General features: G+C 44.9%; 1 protein-coding gene across 1 annotated transcript in view; it reads left to right on the top strand.

Annotated features, from left to right (window-relative positions):
• Positions 1 to 11,537: 11,537 nt before the first annotated feature.
• LOC144097298 (pancreatic lipase-related protein 2-like) overlaps positions 11,538 to 20,139 on the top strand; it is a 29,675-nt gene continuing 21,073 nt past the window's right edge. Inside the window, exon 1 of the mRNA XM_077630044.1 lies at positions 11,538 to 12,047. Coding sequence (XP_077486170.1) covers positions 11,894 to 12,047 — 154 coding nt within the window. The 5' untranslated portion in view covers positions 11,538 to 11,893. The remainder of the gene's footprint in view (positions 12,048 to 20,139) is intronic.

Consider the following 20,139-nt stretch of genomic DNA (forward strand, 5'->3'; position numbering starts at 1 on the left):
TTCTTAAACTGGGCGACCCGTTTCTAGTAAAGAACTCGTTGGAGGTTGTTCGTTATTCTAAACCCACCTAGAAATTAAATCCGCATTTTCTGTAGACATAGAGAATTTGTTTTATTCCATCCTGCATGCTGAGCTGCTGGCGTCTGTTATATCGTGTGTTGAAGGTACAGGTGAAATGGCTTTCCGGAATGCTGCCGGTGTATCTGTGGAAATATTTTTGAATTCATGAGAGCAATATATCTTAAGGTCGCTTTTATCGTTTTTAATCAGCAACCCTACTTGCAGAAAAAAAGGTGTATGTGTTGGTTCCTGTGTCACTCCTATATTAAGTGAAATTTTTTAGCTGCTTTGGACAAGGCACTAGCACAGTTGTTTCGTGTGAAGCTAATTCGTTTGAAGCTAATGTGTCCACGATTTTAAGGTGTTTTTAACCTCAAAGGTCGTGGTCTAGTGTTTATGCATGAATTCGTAAAGGGAGAAAAAATTTCACTTTTTAGATCTAAGCTTGGCGCTCCGGGAGGACTATTTATGCTGTGGTTACTTTCCCCCGCACCAGCAAGGAACTGCTGCCCTTCAATACGGCGCATTCAAAAATTGTGAAGCACGCCATCGCCTCTTTATGCATTGAGTCCTCGCTTTCAAAGTCCTATCCCCTCCAAATGCACGGTAGCCTAGAAAATCAGATTGGCCGCCATTTGAGGCCTTGGTTTCCCTCGGTGGTGTTGACTGCCGTCGGTGAAACCCTCCTCAAAAAAAAAAATGCTGCAGCAGTCCAAAGAATCTGGAAAAAGGGGGCCCAGTGGTAAAACCTGAAGTTTTGCCTTTTGTGCACGAAGTTACACACAATCTGAAGAAGGTGGCTAACAGACAAACGGTACCGCTGGTTTTTTCAGCCCCAAACAAGTTGAACAAACTTATATCCCAGATTTGTGGCACTGAGAGCCCTGGGTACAGTATAAAACATTAGCGTACCTTCAACCGCAGTATGGAAGGAGTGGTGTACAAGATACTTCTGCCCTGTGGAATGTCCTATACAGAGCAAACGGGGAGGTGCATCAACAAACGCATTGGTGCACATGGTAAGAAGGTAATAAAGATAAATATGCCAATTTGGTCAGCCGTGTTACACGTGCAAGTGTGAACCTTGACTGGAAAATGCGAGGATCCAAGGCAGGAGCAAGATTAATCACGCGAGGCTTTATTGGAAGCCTTTCACATAAATAATAAGTCAGCCTTGTGTGTTAGTGATACTTAGTTAAACTGTATGCGGCGGAGTACGACTTTCTCTGGAAAATTAATTATGCGAGGCGATAAGTTACGGCTGCGATAAGGCACGTGGAATGAAATAGGTGGGCGTAGTTTGAGGCTATAAATCTATGTGCTTTTCTTGTGCAATAAACAGTTGGAAGTTGTCGCCGTTCCGTGGTGTCCTTGTCTCTTTTGTCTGTGTGAATTTTATTTGCTCCAAGGTGTATTTTTTCAAGTTTCAAAATGCTAAACCAACTTTTCCAATCCCAGTCGTAGTCTCATTCTTTGCTAAAATCGGAAAAGCAAAGGCCAAATAAAAGCGGAACGAGAAAGTTACCTGCACTTACCCGGCATCAACAGGCTTAACTCAATCAAACAAAAAATGAACAGGGCCCATTCGGCAAAAAAAGTTAATTTCGTGTAAAAGGCCAATTGGAAAAATTAAGTTGGTCCTGGTAGCAATGTGTCCGAAGGGCTCAAAAGCGCACAGAGGGGTGACGATTCCGCGCAAAGCTCGTTTATTGATGAAAGAAAGATTTGTAATCGAGAGTGATGGAGGTGCCAAGAAACAAAAAAAGGAAAAAACAATGAGGATGAAGACAGCGGAAATAATCGTGTAGGAAAGGCATGAACAAATTATGGCAGTCATCGTGATACTCACGGTGCCCACGCACGTCCCACTGATACGCGCTGAGATATGCGCTATACCTTCCTTTCCCTTACCCAGTTGTGACATGCCATGTGACCATTCTGCCTGTATATATTGTGCGACGGAACATTAAAATGGGTCATTTCTTGGTCACCACCATGAGCGTCTGTCTTACTGGTCTGACACTGGGTGCTCACCACGTACCAGACACCGCCTTAACGTCGGGACGCCAGCCCTGTGCGCTTCGCACTGGAGGACTAGCCACCAGCTCACCAAGCCAGCCGACATCTCCACGGTGCGCAACCTGAGTTCGCGACCTTGCCGGACTAGACTCGACAACGAAAACACGCTGCAATGTCAACCATGGCGCCTCGTGACAGACCCCGTTCGTCCTGCAGCCGCACCGAATGTCGCCGACATTCAATGGCTCCCCAGGCGAAGACCCCACAGAATGCGTGGACCAATTAAAGCGCGCGGCATCATTCAACAGTTGGGATGATGCGACTAAAAGAGGACACGTCTTTTTTGTCACTGGAGGGCTCAACACTCACGTGGTATGAAAAGCACGAGTTTTCCCTGACAACATAGAGCCTACACAAGAGAGAACTTTTCAAGGCATTCACTGGTGTGGTAATGAAAGATGACCTGAATGACTTCTCGAGTCCATGATGAAGGTCCGGATCAAGCCCGTGCGTGGTTTTGTCGAACAAATGAAGCGCCGACTCAGCTATGACCGAGGAAAATAAAGCTCGGTTTTTAATGCGCGGCGTCAAAGAACATCTTTTTGCAGGCCTCACCCCCCCCCCCCCCCCCCAGCCGCCAAAAAACGGCCTAGTGCTTCATGCAATGAGCCTGTATCATCGAGAAGACCCTCGAAGTTCGAGACTCGGCAGTACAACCGCCCTGCTTATGTGTGTGGTATCCGTCCGGACACGATGACCACCACCACAGACAACTTGCAGGAAGTTATCCGCAAAAATGTACGCAAGGAGCTAAGACGACTGCTTCCATTCTCCCCCAGCCGCAAGCAGCGACTCTAATGGATGGGGTACGGGAATAAGTGCAACAGGCACATGACACCTCGACTCCGACGGCCACAGAACCACAAGCCATGACCTACGCCGTTGCAGTCCGCACTCCTCAGAACCGACGACATCCCTTACGTCCTCTTTGACACCAAACAGTTGTTCCAGAACGCTGCCTCTATGCACCCGCCCGCCCAGCCTGCAAGCCCCAGGAGACGAGACGCCTCGAGGACTTCCGAAAACTGGCCGCTGTGCTTCCTTTGCGGTGAGGCAGGCAATATTTTTCGGCACTGCTCTGAAGAATGGGTCTGCGTCGCTACTCAATTGACGCCCCACGACCCCGCCACTTTTCGCGCATCGCTGAAACACTCTGAACCAACTGACAAAGGCAGACTTGTCTTTTAAATGGGAACCGCCGCTAGCTTAAGCTTTCAAGGAACTTCAGTATTGTTTACAGTCTCCACCGATCCTAGTGCAATTCGGCGGAAACGCCGGTACTGAAATTTACACCGACGCAAACAACGTGGGCGCTATCCTCTTAAAGAAAACCGATTGACTGAAGAAAGTAATAGGCATACGCTAGGAGTTCTCGGCCCAAGGCTGCGGCTAACTATTCGACAACTAAGATAAAGTGCCTTTCCATCATCTGGGGTACATCGAAATTTCGCCCCTACCTGTACGGCCGACCGTTCAAGGTGGTCAGCGATCACCACGCGCTGTGCTGGCTTGCCAGTATTGAGGGCCCCTCCGGGCGCCTCACTCGATGGAGCCTTCTACTCCAGGAGTTTGACTTCACCATCGTTTACAAGTCCAGACACAAGCAATGCTCGGTCCCCGAATTAACACTTCTAATCGAGTGCTTCAAGGGCAAGGTTTCTTAACCCCCTACCCGTTCAAGCAACGATTGTCTGCATTCCTTGTACAGAATTATGTCATCGTGAATAAAAACTTCACAGCAATCAAAACAGCCTACCTCCTTGTTCTACGTGCCAGTCTTCGCGAAAATTTCTAGAGGCTGCACTCGGCGAAGCGCAGCTACACGTATCGAGATTTCTTCCACTCTCAGCCGCATTCAAGAAAAGGCCTTCTGTCCCTGACTGTCGGCCGATGTCGCAGATTAAGCGAAAAGTACCCGAGATTCTCAACGACGAAAGACCCCTCCCACCCGACCAGCAGGATTTCTGAAACCCATTGAAACCTCCTCAAGGCTCTTTCAGCAGATCGGCATGGCCTTGCTTGGCCCTTTCCCGAAGCCAACGTCTGGAAATAAGTGGATCATCCTAGCGACCGACTACCAGACCTGCTATGCCGACGCAAAAGCCCTACCGAACGGAACAGCAGCAAAAGTCGCAAAATTTTTCGTGCAGTGCATTTTTGTGTGGAACGGCTCCCCCGTGTGCTCACCATAAACAGAGGAATAGCGTTTAAGGCGGAACTGAGGCGTCATCCTGTGGTATAGCCATACAAGCCACCGGAGGACAACTGCATGCCATCCGCAGACCAACGGACTCACGGAGCGCCTGAAAAAAAAACATCTCTTACATGCTCGCCTCTTTGTCGATGCCTCGATGTCGGTGCCTTACATCGTCTACAACTCCGCAGAGCAAGAGAACAAACAGATGACACCATTTAGGATCGTCCGTGGCAGGCAGGCCATGACCACGCCAGGCGCCATGCTGCCCAGCGTTGCAGAAGATGATAACTTCGACTTCGATGCCTACCTTCAGCGCTCACAAGAAGCCCGAGGACTTTCCCGTTTACAAATCAAAGGCCAGCAGCGGACCGACGCCCGACGCTACGACCTACGAAGACGAAACGTGGAACACAAGCCAGGGGACCGACTCTGGGTTTGGACTCCCGTTCGCCGCCACGGGTTGAGTGAAAAACTTTTGCGCCACTTTTTCGGCCCGTACAAGGCTCTTCGTCGGCTACGGGAACTGGATTATGAAGTCATCCTTTACGCAATGACTGTATCCCAGCGACGCCGCGTGCGACCAGACGTTGTCCATGTCGTCCGTGTAAAGCCCTATTATGCGCGCTAAAGGACGCTGTGTTTCCGCCCTTGGTGTTTATTGTGCATAGTCCGTTCAGTTTGTTTCTAGTCACCTTATTTGTTTTAAAGCATTGGGTTGATTCTTCTTAAAGAGGTTCTGCTGCGGTGGCTCGGGTGACGCGGGTTCGATCCTGGCCGCGGCGGTCGAATTCCGATAGAGGCGAAATTCTATAGGCCTGTTTACTGCGCGTTGTAAGTGCACGTTAAAGAACCCCAGGCGATCGAAATTTCCGGAGTCCTCCACTAAGGCGCCCCCTGAGTCGCTTAGGGAAGTTAAACTCCATAAGGAGCCATAAGTCTTTTTGAGAGGGGAGTAACACCACGAACCTTCGCAGTGGTTGCTCATTATTGAAAGCTGCCGGCATGCCGCTTTATCGCATTGTTTGTGATCCAAGACGCGACCAGATTTATCTCGATTGATCGCATCAAGGCAAAGCCGATTCTACGTTTTTCCAGAATATTGTAACTTTGCGCGCGTGTCCCAAAAGTTTGCTATTAGCTTTAAATTGAGTGCAGCCCAGAGCGGCACACATTCTGTTCGACGAGCTCCGAGGACGCTTTTAGCTACGCCGCCGCCAAGTGATTCACTCCTTTGTGGGCGCAAGTAAGCCCAATAAAGAATGTTCTTTTAGAAACGCTTTTCGAGCGCATTAATCACTGCCTCGAATGCGGTCACCTCTACGTGACCATATCTCGAGACGCAACACTTTCTACAGAGCAAGTCAAGTTTTCCCTCCTCTCTTTCATTATCTCCGAGAAAAACTTCACAAACACAGGACGGCATTCTGTGTGTTTTGTGCGGCACAGAAATAAATCCATTTTATATCCACTGCCTGTATATTCACCTCTGGAAGTATATCTACTTTAACTAGTCACAGATGGACTAGCTTTTAGACCACATTCACAGGAAGTTTCTTACCAAAAGAAAATGCACACATTTTAGCATTTCGAGGGTATGAAAACAATACGACATTTATGCCACACAGAAGTAATAATTATTCCCCAATTGTATACTCATTATACATTCAAAAACTAAGCACTGTTTGTGTTCAATCCGGAACAAAGGTCTTTAGGACGCTCAGGAAACGATTTCACCCCATGGGCTCCATGTATGTCAGCGATTACATCGTGTCTCTAGGATAAATTAAGAATGAATTTGACTTTCACCTCCTTAAGCGTTGTCTGGATGCTGTGGCTATTAATAAAGCTGAGGCTCATGCATCCTAGGTACTTTTTTCCGCAGCTGTACATTCCCGCTTCAATGATTTTAAATTAATATTGGGCTCTCGTCTGGTCGATAAATTACGCAGTTTGTACGGTCATATCTGCAATCAACTAAGCGAAATCACACGGTTTCCCGCTGCAAAACATATTAATTACTTCAGCTGCATAAACTGGATGTTTTTATGTATGTAAATGATGAGGTATTATCTTATGCAAATGTAACATGCCCTTGGATCGTGCCATGCTTCCAGCCTCGCTGCTTCACGGTATGCGAGGCTTCCGTGCATCGAGGCTCTGTGTCATGCTTTCGTGTGTTCTTTTAATGAATGCTTAGTGCTTCAGACCTTTTGTTTCTTTTCTGGGTGGCTCTACATTAGTGCAGCAGTGCTGTAGTGCCCAGCCACGCTTACAAAAAAATTTTAGAAAGGCTGCTCAGTATGATGTATTTAACGTGATAAAAAACATTACAATATTAATACAATCTCGCTGTTTCACAAGCATTTCTTGTTTATTGTCATCTGCTGTTCCGAGTGAAACAACTCCAAAAAATCAGCTGTAGCTGCTGCACCACTTCATTATGACGCAAAATTCATGTTTGGCTTCACCACGTTTGTACTTTCTTCACCTGTCACTCGCTGTACTTCACCAGCTGTTAGCAAAACGAAACACCCTCGGAGGATCCATCGCTTTGTCTTCTTACTGAACTATCGGTGACGACTCTATCCGGGGTAACAATTCCGGACGCTTCCGTGGCTCAAAGAGGCCGCCGACTTGGTAATTTTGGAGAAAAAATGAGGTGGAACAAATACAAATGATTTCTTTTATATATATGTTTTCTGCTCTTTCTCTGGAGCTGAAACGGCCGGCCACACCTGTGAGCTTCACGAATCAGCCTTCTGGCACATGCACAGAAGCTGAATATATGCGCGCATATTTCAGACATAGCACTAAAAAGCGTGCAGTATATTTTTTTATCGCAGGAGAAAAAAGTTGTAGCGCGAACGTTTTATATAACATCGGTAATATCCAAAAACTTCATTACAAGCGTAAGAACAACCCTTTGCTGCCCAAACGTACAAGATAAGTCCCTGTTTATCTCCTTGCTTAGCATTCACCCTAATTTCGCTTCTCGTCTCAGCGGTGGCTAGTTCTTGAGAACCTTGAATGCTGCAACGAGAGTCCTTAGATACGTTCAAAATAACGCACTTTAGATCCATTTCGTGGAACCAATGAGCATATTTGTGTGCTCTGCATTGAGTAACTCTTTTGAGCGCAGTAAAAGTGACGCGTCCTTGGCCGCGCGCTTCTGTTTTCTTTGCTTTGTTAGCATTGGCTTATCTTTCTAATGGCTCGAACGAAGAGGGAAAACGGAGGGTGGAGGAATGTTGCCTTGGACAGAGTTTGGAGGAGGTAAAATAAAAAAAAATGCGTCCATCACGTTTTGAGAGAAAATGTGTCGTTTCGCTTGATCTACTTTCATTCGGAGAAAGTTACGAAAATGTTTAAGCTTCGCGGCACAGTGCGCAAGTCAGCAGAGCAATAATATTTAGATTCCCCTCTCGCTGACTAATTAGCGTAAGGTGACAGTGCCGAGTAGCATAAACGTCAGAGCCTCCACTATGAAAACGACATCTCTGCAGCACCCAGTAATGACGCAGACGCCGGATACGTCGAAATCAGTACTACATGGCTCATAAACGATTGAATTCACCGTTGAGGTGCCAAAAGTAGGTGGCATTTCCAGAAAGCCTCTAAGGAACAGATTTAATTCGTAGCGGCAAAAATGTAGCATCCGTTCGAAATACTCAACATGATGGAAAGAATAGCAGCAGCAAACTCGAGTAGAAATTTCCATGCCCACAAGTGGCTAGATTTATAACTTGCGGTGCGATGTAGAGTGTTGCATGACGGGTTAGAAATCGGAGGGCCATTGGTTTATGCCGTAGTCTTTACATTTTTAGCATTTTTAGTAGTACCTTTCTAATTCTATTTCATTTTAATAATCACTACTTATGCACTCTTTCCTTCTGGTGAGCTTGTATTTTTATCCGATTTTCTGGAATAATTTTGGAGGAAGTTGAAAAGAAATTCAAAGGACAAAATTTCAGATTGAATTCACGAGCAATGGCTAATTTTCGGTTGAAAGCAGATTCAAAGTAGTTGCTTCGTTTTGCCTTCAAGCAGTTGGCAAACCTGGTGGCACATTAGGAATAGTAATTCTCTAACAATGGTATAATAAGAGCTATGATAATGAGAGTTGGCAAAATATTGTGCAAATGCAGTTACTTCAAAAACACATAAAGAAAATTTGTGAAATCGATGTTTTAATTTTGTGCACAATAGTAGGTTTTTATCATAAACACTTGAAACATCGCTTTAAAATAAGCAGTGCGGAAAGACACTTTGTATCGCAGACCACGAATTAAAATCGTTCTACAAGAAAAACTCCAGATTTTAGAATTCTTTTTCTTTTAATTTGCGTTAATAAAGAATATATTCCAGACAATACCTGTTTTTTATTGCCAGCTTATAATTATTGTTCGAGGTATTTGACATAAACGAGCCTTTCACAACAGCTCATTTCATTGCTGTTTAAGTTGATTTTGGAGAAAAAGTTAGGCACAAATACGTAAAGATAACAAAATTGTAAATAAACACTCAGCACTTTGTTAGCCATAACATGTTATAATCTGAGCGCAGCTGTCAAATGCGCTTCACCGCATTCTTAATCTAATTACATGAAGGGGTTAAATAGCCAGACGAATCAGAATGTGGTGGAGGGCATTTGACGTGATGTAAGTATACCAGCGCCGGACAGCAAAAGAGACAATGAAGACACGAGGACACACAAGCGCTGAACTTCCAAGTGGTATTTAATGGGTGAAAGCAATATCCTTCACTAGAAATTTAAATTACAGCTGGATCTTAGCGGCACTCACCAAAGGGCAGGAACATGGATGCTGAAGAAAATGGCTCAACTCAAACTCAGGAAAAAGCAACGAGCTATGAAAACTAAAATGATAGATTTAACTTTAAAAGACAGGAAGAGAGCACGATGGGTCAGGGAAGTAATGCAGGTTAATGACAAGCTACTAGAAATAAAGAAGAAATGAGCTTGGTCAGGGCGTGTAATGCAAAGGCAAGTTAACAGATGATCTTCAAAGACAATGGACTAGATTCCCAGAGACGACATGCGTAGCAGAGGGAGGCATAAAGTTAGATGGGCGGATGAGGCTGGGAAGTTGGCGGGAATAAGGTCGCCGTGGCTGGCAAAGGACAGGGTTATTTGGAGAGACATGGGAAAGGATTTTGTCCTGCAGTGTGAGTAGTTAGGGCGTAGTTATTTAGTTAACTTATTTCAGACTTACTTGAAAGGACTCCTTGCGGTCATTATTTGTGCAAAAATTCTTTAAAGTAGTTTTTGTGACGGTGTAAATACAGCACATCTAATTGTTCTTAATTGTAAAGTATCATTCTACTTTAAATTCTAATTTAAACGCCATTGACCTTTATGCAAGGATATAAGCTCTGGAATCGATTGTGCCGTTCTTTGTCCTTTTGCGTGTTCGTAGCCAGGATTTGCATTGTAGCCAGGCTTTGGATTTCATATTTGCATAACATATGCTGAAGGTAAAAAATGTTCCCACTTCACCTAATATTTATCAAATGCCTTGAAAACACGTAAAAGCTCCGATCTTTCTGTCTTCATTTTACAAAAACATGATTTACTGAGAACTGAAAGCTTTTAAGAGTGGAACAACATTGCTAATGAATAGATGTGGTCCAAGCCAGAAAACAGGTACAACGAAGCTGTTGTCTACTCCCTGGCACACAATACACAGCGTGTTTGCGCATTTTAGACCATAGCAGAACGTTGTAAAAAAAAAAATAGTCATATGCGCAGTATACACCGCTATAGACGCTTCGAGTCTACCTCCGCCTTGTCGACTGCCGTTCAATACTCGGTCTCCCTTTTTTATGGGCGCGTGGTGCCTATGCAACTCGCGTTCATTTTTAGAAACTATCAATAAGTTTACTTATTTTTTTTTAATTTTCCCATTCTGGGCCTACATTCACGAGTCTTTATTACAATATTGAGTTCTCGTGGAACGGAGACTTTCCTTCCGCAACAGGTTCGTCACCTCGTTTTTTTGGGTTTCAATACTTGGAAGCCTCTTGCAAGATAAAACTCCGACATATTTGCCTTACTGGCACTAATACAATGCTCCACAAAAAAAGAAAAAAAGTCAAGCCTTGATGCGTGCGGCTACCAACCACATGCAGTGTTTACAGCAATTGGCAGTGTTCGTAGCGCGGGACCGCCATGGCAGTCAGCGTGCTTGAATACCGCACGCTGTTAAGTACACAAATATCACTACGCATTAGTACCCAAATTTTGACCTAAGACGGGTAAGGACTGAGTAGGAAGACACAGATTTGTTAATATCACAGTAATAGAACCGCTGTTTCCGGACTCAAAGAAGATGTGCTTGGCGGCAACTGCTGAGGAAGAATGAACGTACCCTTGCGTAAACCTGTCAATTTACATTCACCGACGCTGAACGGCGGAAACCTACTGCTCTGCGTTCTGGGCCAGCTCGAATATATATTTTACAGTTTATTGTTTTAGACTTCACATTCTTCTTCATTTCTATTATTTATCACCTATAGCAAGCCAAAAACGTGTTGTATGTGCTTCTAAAATCGCGATACGAAAAAAAGAATTGCTGTGATTGTGCTAATTATTTTTCGTTGGCCAACGCTCATACCAAACAAAATAGTAACTTGTTTCTAATGAGCAGGCAGGGGATGAGAGAGAGGTTGCATTTATCTCTTTTTCGGTAGCAAATCGATGTAAAGAGTTGACATATCTGATTTTCCGGGCTCCAAAATGCAGGACCGATGAGTTTCAGCTCATGTACTAATGCCCCAGTAGCATCACATCTAAACCCTTCCCTTTATGTGGGCCAAGTACATGCACTAAAATACTCAATGCCCATTGCAAGGATTCTCCCATGAAGGCAGCAATCCTACTGTATGTTCAGGAAAATTCCGTGAAGAAGGGGTAAACCCTCAAAAGAACTAAAATTTCACGCCGCTGAGGCGCGGGGTTTTCCGCTGCACAAGCATCCCGCAATAAACACGGCTACCTCCTCTCCCGCTCCCGGCCCAGTAAGGGTTTCCTCATTGAACAACCTAAGGCGGCACTCGGGCCAACGGGCTCACGTTTCCGGCGTCACCTTCCAAAGAATTATCTGGAGCACAGACGACGACGGCGATGATGACGGTGACGGCCTCCGGGTAATCGGAGGAGGCGCCCGCTAAGGGCACTAGGCAAGCGGGCGTCGCGACGTTTCACTTGTCCTTCCCTCCCTCCTGGACACACGGACGGCCCGCAGCGGGGCCGTCCGGCAAGCCAGCCAGCCGAAGCGGGCGGCCTGACCCGAAAGTACACAGCAAGAAGAGCGCGCGCTCAACAGGGACGGGCCCGGTTCGGTCGATGCACTGGCCTCCCCCCCTCACCGCTCGCTCCTTGCCCTTGCCAGCGAGTGCGCGAGGAGCAGGCGCGACCCGAGACGAGTCCGGCCGCCGTCTCCTGATCAGCGTCCCGACCAGCGCGGCCTTCCCTGCCTGCTGCTGTCGCCGCGTTCTCCTCCGGGGCTGGGCGCCACCGGCCCGACCCATGAGCGCCCGATGGTCGCCGCGTCGTCCACCCTCCGATCGGGAGGCTGGCCTGCCCTGCTCGCCCTTCTGCTCGCCGCAGCCGCTGGCCTCGGCGTCTGGTGGCTCGCGGTGTCGTCGAAGATGCCTGCCCTGGCGCAGGCGGTGGTTGCGCCAGAGACGTCCGGTGAGTCACGCTCCTTTAGCGGATCGCGTGATGCTCGCTTAGCGCGCACACCTTGACCTTCCCCCTCATGATGTGACGGGAAACCGGTTGCCACCCTCCGCCCTGGTAGCGGCTGCAGGGGGGCAAGGTCACGCCGTGAGGCCGCAACGACCCCGGGGGTCATTGCTCGCGGCGGTCCCGTATACGTGGCTGCACGGAAGGGAACATTTGTCTTGTGGTCGGCAGGAGATGACGCGATAAGCGTCCGTGAGCGCGCTTGCGTGCTGGCAGCTAAGCCAGTGAGCGCAAGCCGGTCGAAGGTGTGCGTTTACGGTCTTCATTTCGTGAGTGCAGCAGGTGCTTCTGCTGATACCGCCTCTGTGCCTGCTTGTTTTGACGCCTGTATGTGTTGACATTGTAACGTACCAAAAAGAAAGCAGTGCTTCGGTCACGGCATTTCGTGACTGTCCGGGCTGCTGATGGTGCCTCCGCTCCTTACGCATTGGCTAACAGCAATTTTTGTCGCGACCGTGGTTTTTGTGCTACCTAAAGAAACCATAACGACTCTTGTTGAAGTGTGAACTCTCGGCCAGGACTCGAACTTCCGAAAAAGCTTACCATCTGGTTAGTTATAGCTATTTGCATCTATGTGAGTTGCCGCAGGTTTTAAGACGTTCATCATTCTCAGAGCTTACGTAAAAGGGAGATGATGCTGTTATCCATATTTATTCCCTTCGGTGCTCTTTGGTGTGCTCACATGGAAGACACTTTCAACATGTATAACCTTTACTGGTCTCCGTCTTCTACTTGAAACAATTTTTTGCTAGAACAATCGAAACTGATTCAAGATGCAAGGCGGAAAAAACAGGTTTTAGCGTTTTATTTATGCGTAAAGCGCCATGGCTTTACGCTCATTTGACATCAACAAAAATGTGTTCCTCACCGAATTATTTTATTGAAAAAGAAACTGAACTTAGCGTATTTAGCACTTCGATGTTGTTACACCTCTTGTACTGCTACTGTCACGACGCAAGTGCATTCATACTTAGGTTTCATAAATCTGGTGATCAAGAATTCGATCCCTAAATGCAGGAACAATTAGAATAGGGCGCACTTGACCCTATCCACTGGTCTAGAGGTACAAGGTACAGAGCTTTCGCTGACGGCTAGGAGTTAAAGCAATCTTCGTCTTAAGTCCACACTATAGCCAATCAACCATGCCTCCCTAAAGCTGTCTTAATGCCAACCTGAAAGGCTAACTGATGACATCCGTGTCAAGCTACGTTAGTGCAGCGGTTTACGGGACAGCCCCGAGAGACGCAATTCATCAGGAGGAACAACTGCATGCGGTAATTGTTTACTGCTACTACTGCGCTTCAATTGGTTCTATGTATAGTTTTTCGTTGATTTCAATTCTTCTATCTTCTCATGGTTAAATAGCTTTATTCTTTTTGGTGCGTCTTGAACTGTTTATTTCATGTTTATTAATGCGACATGCTGAAGAGGATGTACAGGTGCTCACAAAAGTTTTCGAAACGCCGTAATCACAAAAAAAGATCAATTTTATTGCTACATAGAGGCACAGCTACGCATTCAGAAGTGCATTCTTCAGGTCGCATAGGAAAATACGACGCACATCTATCACTTTGTGACTGCATGCTTATACTGGCCAGAAATTAAGCCATCATGTAATTTTCGTGTTCCGAAAACATCTGTGGACCCCTGTACCTTCAAGTAAGTGTAACGGCGCCGCAGAAAAAGCATGAATTGTTCGGTTGTCAACAACATCGTCAGGTACTCGATGAAAGTAAGTATTGATGCAACATTCCACTGGCTTCGCGTTTTTTCATAGAAAAAATCAACGCTTGTCCGACAGAATTAGATGTCATTTTTTATTACCTGTTTCGTGTCCATTTGGACCTCTGTCATTGACTACTCAGATAAAGCCGCGGCTTTCAAGCGTCTGCGGGGAGCGACCCGGCCATTGGGCGCTTGGTGACCTGACCTCACCGTTTACTGCATATCGAAGCCAATGGCAGCTACTGCTCACGACCGGTCGCCTGCTGTTCATAGAGCGCTGCGATGGGCGTAACCGGTGGCTACATATCGTAGCCAATGGTGCGGTCCGGTGGCCAAGCACCCAAGGGACGGGTCGCTTCCAACAGACGCTTTAAAGTCACGCGTATATCTGAGTGGCCAATGACCGAACACGAAATGGACGCGAAATAGACAATGGAAAATGGACAGCTTATTGAATACGGCCTCTGGTTCGCAATGTGCGCCCCTAGTAAAAAAATTCATTGATTTGGCAGCTTGTTCCCAAGCGAACTGAAAATATTGTTCGAAGTACTCTGCCTTTCATAGGGGAAAAATTCTTAGACAAGGATTCAAGGCAGTTTACTTTCTTGCACTACGTTGGTTGCAACTTGAAATTTATAGGCTAATCTGCGAAGAGGAGGAAAAGTGATTATTCTATAGTTCTTTATGAAGCGATGACAAACACTACAGCTATTAGGCACACTTCTCTCCAACATAAAATGCAACAACCGGTTTATAAAAAAATATTGGCTGTGCAGTTCTCTCTGCACTATTGTTGAAAATGAGAATTGGATATCATACACCAATAGCAATACTAGTAATAAAAGCGAAAACATATACGGGCGACTAATAACTATAGGGGGACCAATAATTCAATGCTCGAACTTTGTTCCGTTTCATGTTCAGGAGGATCAGTGCAGGCCTACACGAGCATGAACCAAAGAGAAGTTCTGTTTATTTTAGGTTATATTTTTGCAAACTATGCACTTTTAGTAATTTTAGTGTATTTGTGTTCGATGTTTTGCATGTATGAAAAGCGCAATTATATTTCTTTTATTTATGATTGCTAGAAAAGCAGGCATTGTTTATTAAGGTATTTCCCAACCTGTTTGAGAGGTTTAAGAAAATTCACAGTATACCAATTATTCAATTGGTAGGAGTCGCAATATATAGAATTCGGCGAGCACGAGACCTGCAAACTCGCAGAAATTTTAATACTTTCCTCGATATTTCGCTGTGACTGGTTTACGCTGCATTTCATTCCTGTTAACAGTGACACTTTTTCAGTGAGCGCAGTATACTGTACGGGAAACCTGCTATGATTGCGTCCCTCACTGCGAGACTTTCCTGCAGCTGAACCATGTAATGAGCTTCTGCATGAAGAACAATGGGAAAGGGGCAGGAGGTGTACACTGCCCGATGAGCTTCTGGTGTAAACGCTGAGAGCCCTTACTCTTTATTTAGCGAGTACAGATGAGTAAACTTAGCTGCGCAGAAGCGGCGGTCCTTGATCTTTAATCTTGGAGAGAGAATATTTTAATGTAGGAGCGGTCACTCATTCATATGTGAAATTAACATTGAGATAATGTTTTCATTACGACAGATCTCATCTAGAATTTGATCATAGTTTAGGAGTCTTTTAGTGCCTAATCGCGGAGCCGTTCCCTAGCCCATCCTTTGCAGCCGTGAGTCACTACAGCACGACTCTTGACTTCTATGCCTTTATTCCTTCGGCTCAAAGTGCAAGTTTCGCCGCCAATTTATGCAGTCTCGTCAACCCTGAGAGTGATGTCAGTATACATGAAGTAAGCGCTCCACACTGATCGAAAGGCAACCGACATTAAAGCAAGGAATTGCATGGCAGTTCATCTTGACTTTGCTTTTGGTTGTGAAGAAATACATTCTTATAATACTCACTCAAGTTGTCCCTAAATGGCTCAAAACGCGCGTATGAGTGCTGTTGCATTAAATGCTATACTGGAATCACTGCCTTATAACATTATTGCATCGTTCTGAAACGCCACTGCTTGTAGAAAAAAAACTAATCACAACAAATGCGGTGCAACTATACAGCCCACAAACGGCATGAGACGAGTGAAATGCAATTAACGCTGCAATCCTGGCGAACGAAAAGAATGGCCAGCTAAACTGCAGTTTCTTGCACGTAATATCGCTAGTCCTTTATTGGCTATAAAAAGAAGCCTGGACGTAATTTTGCAATCGGACCTCGTGCGCTCTAGATCAGTGCAGATGCTCCCGTTTATATAACTAAACCTCCACGGACGTATCAGCCAGTCATGTTAGTAAATGTTGCGAAGCGGGTCGCAATTCTTTATACGAAGAGAATCAAACGGTGCACGCTGATACGCATGCATCCTGGCAACAAAACCCTCTCATCGATATCGCTGCCGTTAGAAAAATTTGAACAAACGAGAAGGTGACTACAACGCTTTCGCCCCTCTTTGCTCCGAAAGTAGGTCGGGACCCACGCGACGAGACGAGCGCAACTTCTTTCTGCGGTTAGCGATGTTTTCTGCAGTGTTCATTTGAAGGACAGGTAAAAAAAAACGCGTGATTTCAGCTGCTCGTGCTCTGGTAGCTTCCAACGAGTTTATTGCGTGACGGTGCATGCGCCCCGAAGTGTCGCCCTTGTTGTGCGGTCGAGATGTTGTAGAACTCCTCTTTTTTGTGTTTTCAAGGACGCGCATTGTGAATTGAGAGGGCCACAGCCCGTTTCTTGCGTAGTTAACGTTTCTCATGTCTCGGAAGCAAAGAGTGCCAGTGCTCGGCTGGCATCGGTAGCCGGCTACATGCCGTCGTTAAGAACGTCTTTGAGTAGAGAAGTTTCGGCGTTTATTCCCCATAAAGTCCAAATTACCTGCAGGCACTTTTTCCCCAATTTTTGTGTTTCTATTAATGCGATGACCACAAACCTCAGCCTTCGTTTCTGTGAGATTTGTTTGAAGCACCGCCGAAACAGGACTCACAATATCAAGTTAAAGAAAGCCGCTACGAGCTTTGTGAAAAGCGGCGGCAAGAGCATATGAAAAGTGAGCGGTGTTGTATTGGAGAAATACCTGCTGAAATTGCAAGCCACATTCACGCCACCTGTTAAGTAGCATTGCGCCAAATGGCTTAAATCATATTGACGCAAGCCATCCTGCATTAAAGCCAAACCAGCGACCGACTACCTTACCCCTCCGCTCAGGCAAAAGCCATACCGAACGGAACAGCAACAGAAGTAGCCAAATATTTCGTAGATTGCATTCTTCTTCGGGGCGGCGCCCTCGATGTGCTCATCGAAGAAAGAGGAACAGCATTCACGGCGTAACTAACGCAAGCCATCCTGCGTTACAATATAAGAAGCAACCCGCATATTTTTGGTTATCCGTATATTTTTGATTATTGGTTATTCGATACTGCCGTAGCGATCCTAAACATATTGGCTCAAGAAACTGCGGAACGTTGTAGCAGGCAAGCTTGTTCCTTTCGATCTGCGTGAATAGGACAAGGACATAGAAAAGAAAATGACCCTAAAAACTGCTCCCGAGATATCGTTTTTGTTTCTATGCCTCCTGTGATTGTCCTATTCGTGTGGTCTACCTTTCCTCAAGGCACGCTTCTGAAAACTCAAGAGCATCACAGAAACGTGTGCTTGCAAAGCAAATAAAATAAAAATAAGAAGCAGGACTTTGTCTGAAGAGCCTTGCAAGAAACTAACCATCCGTGCCTACTTCGATGATCACGCAAAAAGACAGCTGCGAGGCATGCGGGTTCGTGTAAGAGCAAGTTTTACTCTTCCTTCCTTCCATCCATCCTTTCTTTCTTCCTTCCTTTATGTTTCCTTAAACACAGTCTTAGAGAGGGCCGAGGCTAAAGGCGACAGAGCACCTGAGATGGACTCTGGCCTCCTTGTACAGTACATATAAACAAAAAATATCATGATATAAACTTCTCTCAAAGAGTTGGCCTAGCTAGGACCAGGCCAGTGGATTACTAAAACAGAAAGAAACAAGCCAAGACGAGAACAACATGCCATTACAAACATTTTTCTGTCTGTACGACTAGATGATCGGCAAAAAGTAAAACGATCATTTTTATATTTTTTAGTTTATGATTAAAAATTCCCTCAGTGCTATACGGCAATATACAGGGGAGTGGTTATACAGAGTAACAAAACGTAGAATTGTGGGAATAATTCTACAGAAGGTTGCTAGTTAAACAATGTTAGCTAATGCATTCTTGAAATAAACTGTGACCATGGATTAGCGCCAGTAGTGCGGGAAGGTTATTGCACTCGTAGGATGTCGGGGATAAAAACGAATGAAAGTAGGTTTTCGTTCTGCAGAATGGTATTTCAACCTTGTGAGTGTGATCCATGCGTGGCGACGCGTACTGTAGGGGTTAAACAAGTTCTTCGCGCAGGCAAGAATGGTGAAAAAGTTGATGAAAAAGGCGAAGTGTTCTACGAACAGACGCAAAGAATGGCTGACCGAGACTAGTTTTCATGCTGGTTATGCTTGCAGTTCTGTTGTAGTTAGAATGAATAGCGCAGCTGTATTTTGGACCATCTCGAGTAAGTGCGATAAGTCCTCATGATAAGGATCCAATATTGATGCTGCGTATTCGAGCTTAAGTAAAATGAGTGTTATGTATAAGAAGGTTTTTACGAAATTACGGTGAAGATATGCAAGACTTTTGTTGGCGTTGTTAACAACATGTGTAACATAAGCAATCCAGGTAAAGTCATTAGTAATATGAAATTCGAGTTATATATACGAGTGTACCGAGTCTATAAACAAGCCGTTAAGGTGGTAAGAGGGCAAGTTATTAGTCACTAGAGACGCACGCATTAATTTGCGCTTGTTAACAAAAAGGTTCATTAGCCAACATTTACACCAGGTTTTAGATGGAGTCGAGGTCGGATTTAGTGGTACATGAGGAACACTGTGTCTACAGCAATCGAATGCACAACACACAAGTTTTGCATCACCAGTTTTTGCACCATAAGGAATATCTATGACATTAATTGCTCAGAGAAGACACTAGCACGATTCGCCACACTAGGGCATAATTTGGAGTAAATGATGAAGCATGTGAAGAGAATATATAAAAAATATTTGCTAGAATATATACAGCAATCAACATTTAATATTGCCATTCACAAGAAACGTCCTACATCATTTCGCAACAATTTTTAGATCTTTAATGAAGTGTCTCTGATTATCTCTTCGTTCAGAGCATCATTCAGAGCTTCATTTACGTTCAGAGTTATCAGGAAAGCCTGATTATATAATGTACGATTACCTGTTACACAGTCATTTGATGGCAAACAGTTCCTGTGCTATGTGTTCAAGTTTTCTCATTAAAAATTTCTCTTTTAGACACTATACAATTTGCAATCAACCTCTTACTTTCTTTTCATATCCTGTACTCGCGTTTCACTGCTTTATAGCGATTTTAATTACCATGTATGGTTTTACTGCCTGCCAGGCACTGCCGCTCAGGCCTTCAATGGCTTTGGCAGGCCTGAATATATGTACTGTGGTACTGCACATTGTTTCATAGCAATAAAGTATTAATATTAATATTATTATTAACAATTATTTGAAAAGTTAAGGCTTGCCTTTCGTAGATAGTTCCAACTAGATGAATTTTTCGTTCGGGATTCAAATGTATGAATTGAACATATTAGTGGAGAAATATGTAGCCCGTATTTATAGATGCATTGAAAAATTTGAAAGAAATAAGACTGGTAAGCATTCAACACAATATATCTGACAAGTAATGTCTGGTGTGTTGGGTGAAAATGCAGTACAGGTAAATCATGACAGGTGCTTGTGTGCAATGTGCAGTGTAAGTATAGGGCATTTGTCAACACTTCTCCATTTGCTGAGCAAAACACAATGCTGCGGTAGAATTTTTGGCAATTTTCATCACTGTCTTAAAGAACAAAGGCATAGCGCTGCAGTAAAAGTTGATCGTGTTGGCACTTGTAACAATAAAGTAAGTAGCACTTTATATGTGTGGCAGCTGCGCTCCGAAAAGCGTTCGTATGAGGCTAAACACTCGGTTCTGGCCTGACATTGTAATTTTGTAGAAGTGCTGCTCACGCGTAAGTTTCCCTACACCACTCGTTAGTTTTATTAGTCTGGCGCTGCTATAACAATAATGCTGAAGGTAAAATGAATTTCACTGTCCCTCTCAGACATAAACATCTGGTTCTAAGCTCAATTTGCAAGGCACTTCAGGCAACACGACCCTTAATATTTTGAGTTCGTTTTTTTTGCCGTGG

Source organism: Amblyomma americanum, chromosome 7, assembly GCF_052857255.1.
Source record: "Amblyomma americanum isolate KBUSLIRL-KWMA chromosome 7, ASM5285725v1, whole genome shotgun sequence".
Classification (NCBI taxonomy): Eukaryota; Metazoa; Arthropoda; class Arachnida; order Ixodida; family Ixodidae; genus Amblyomma; species Amblyomma americanum.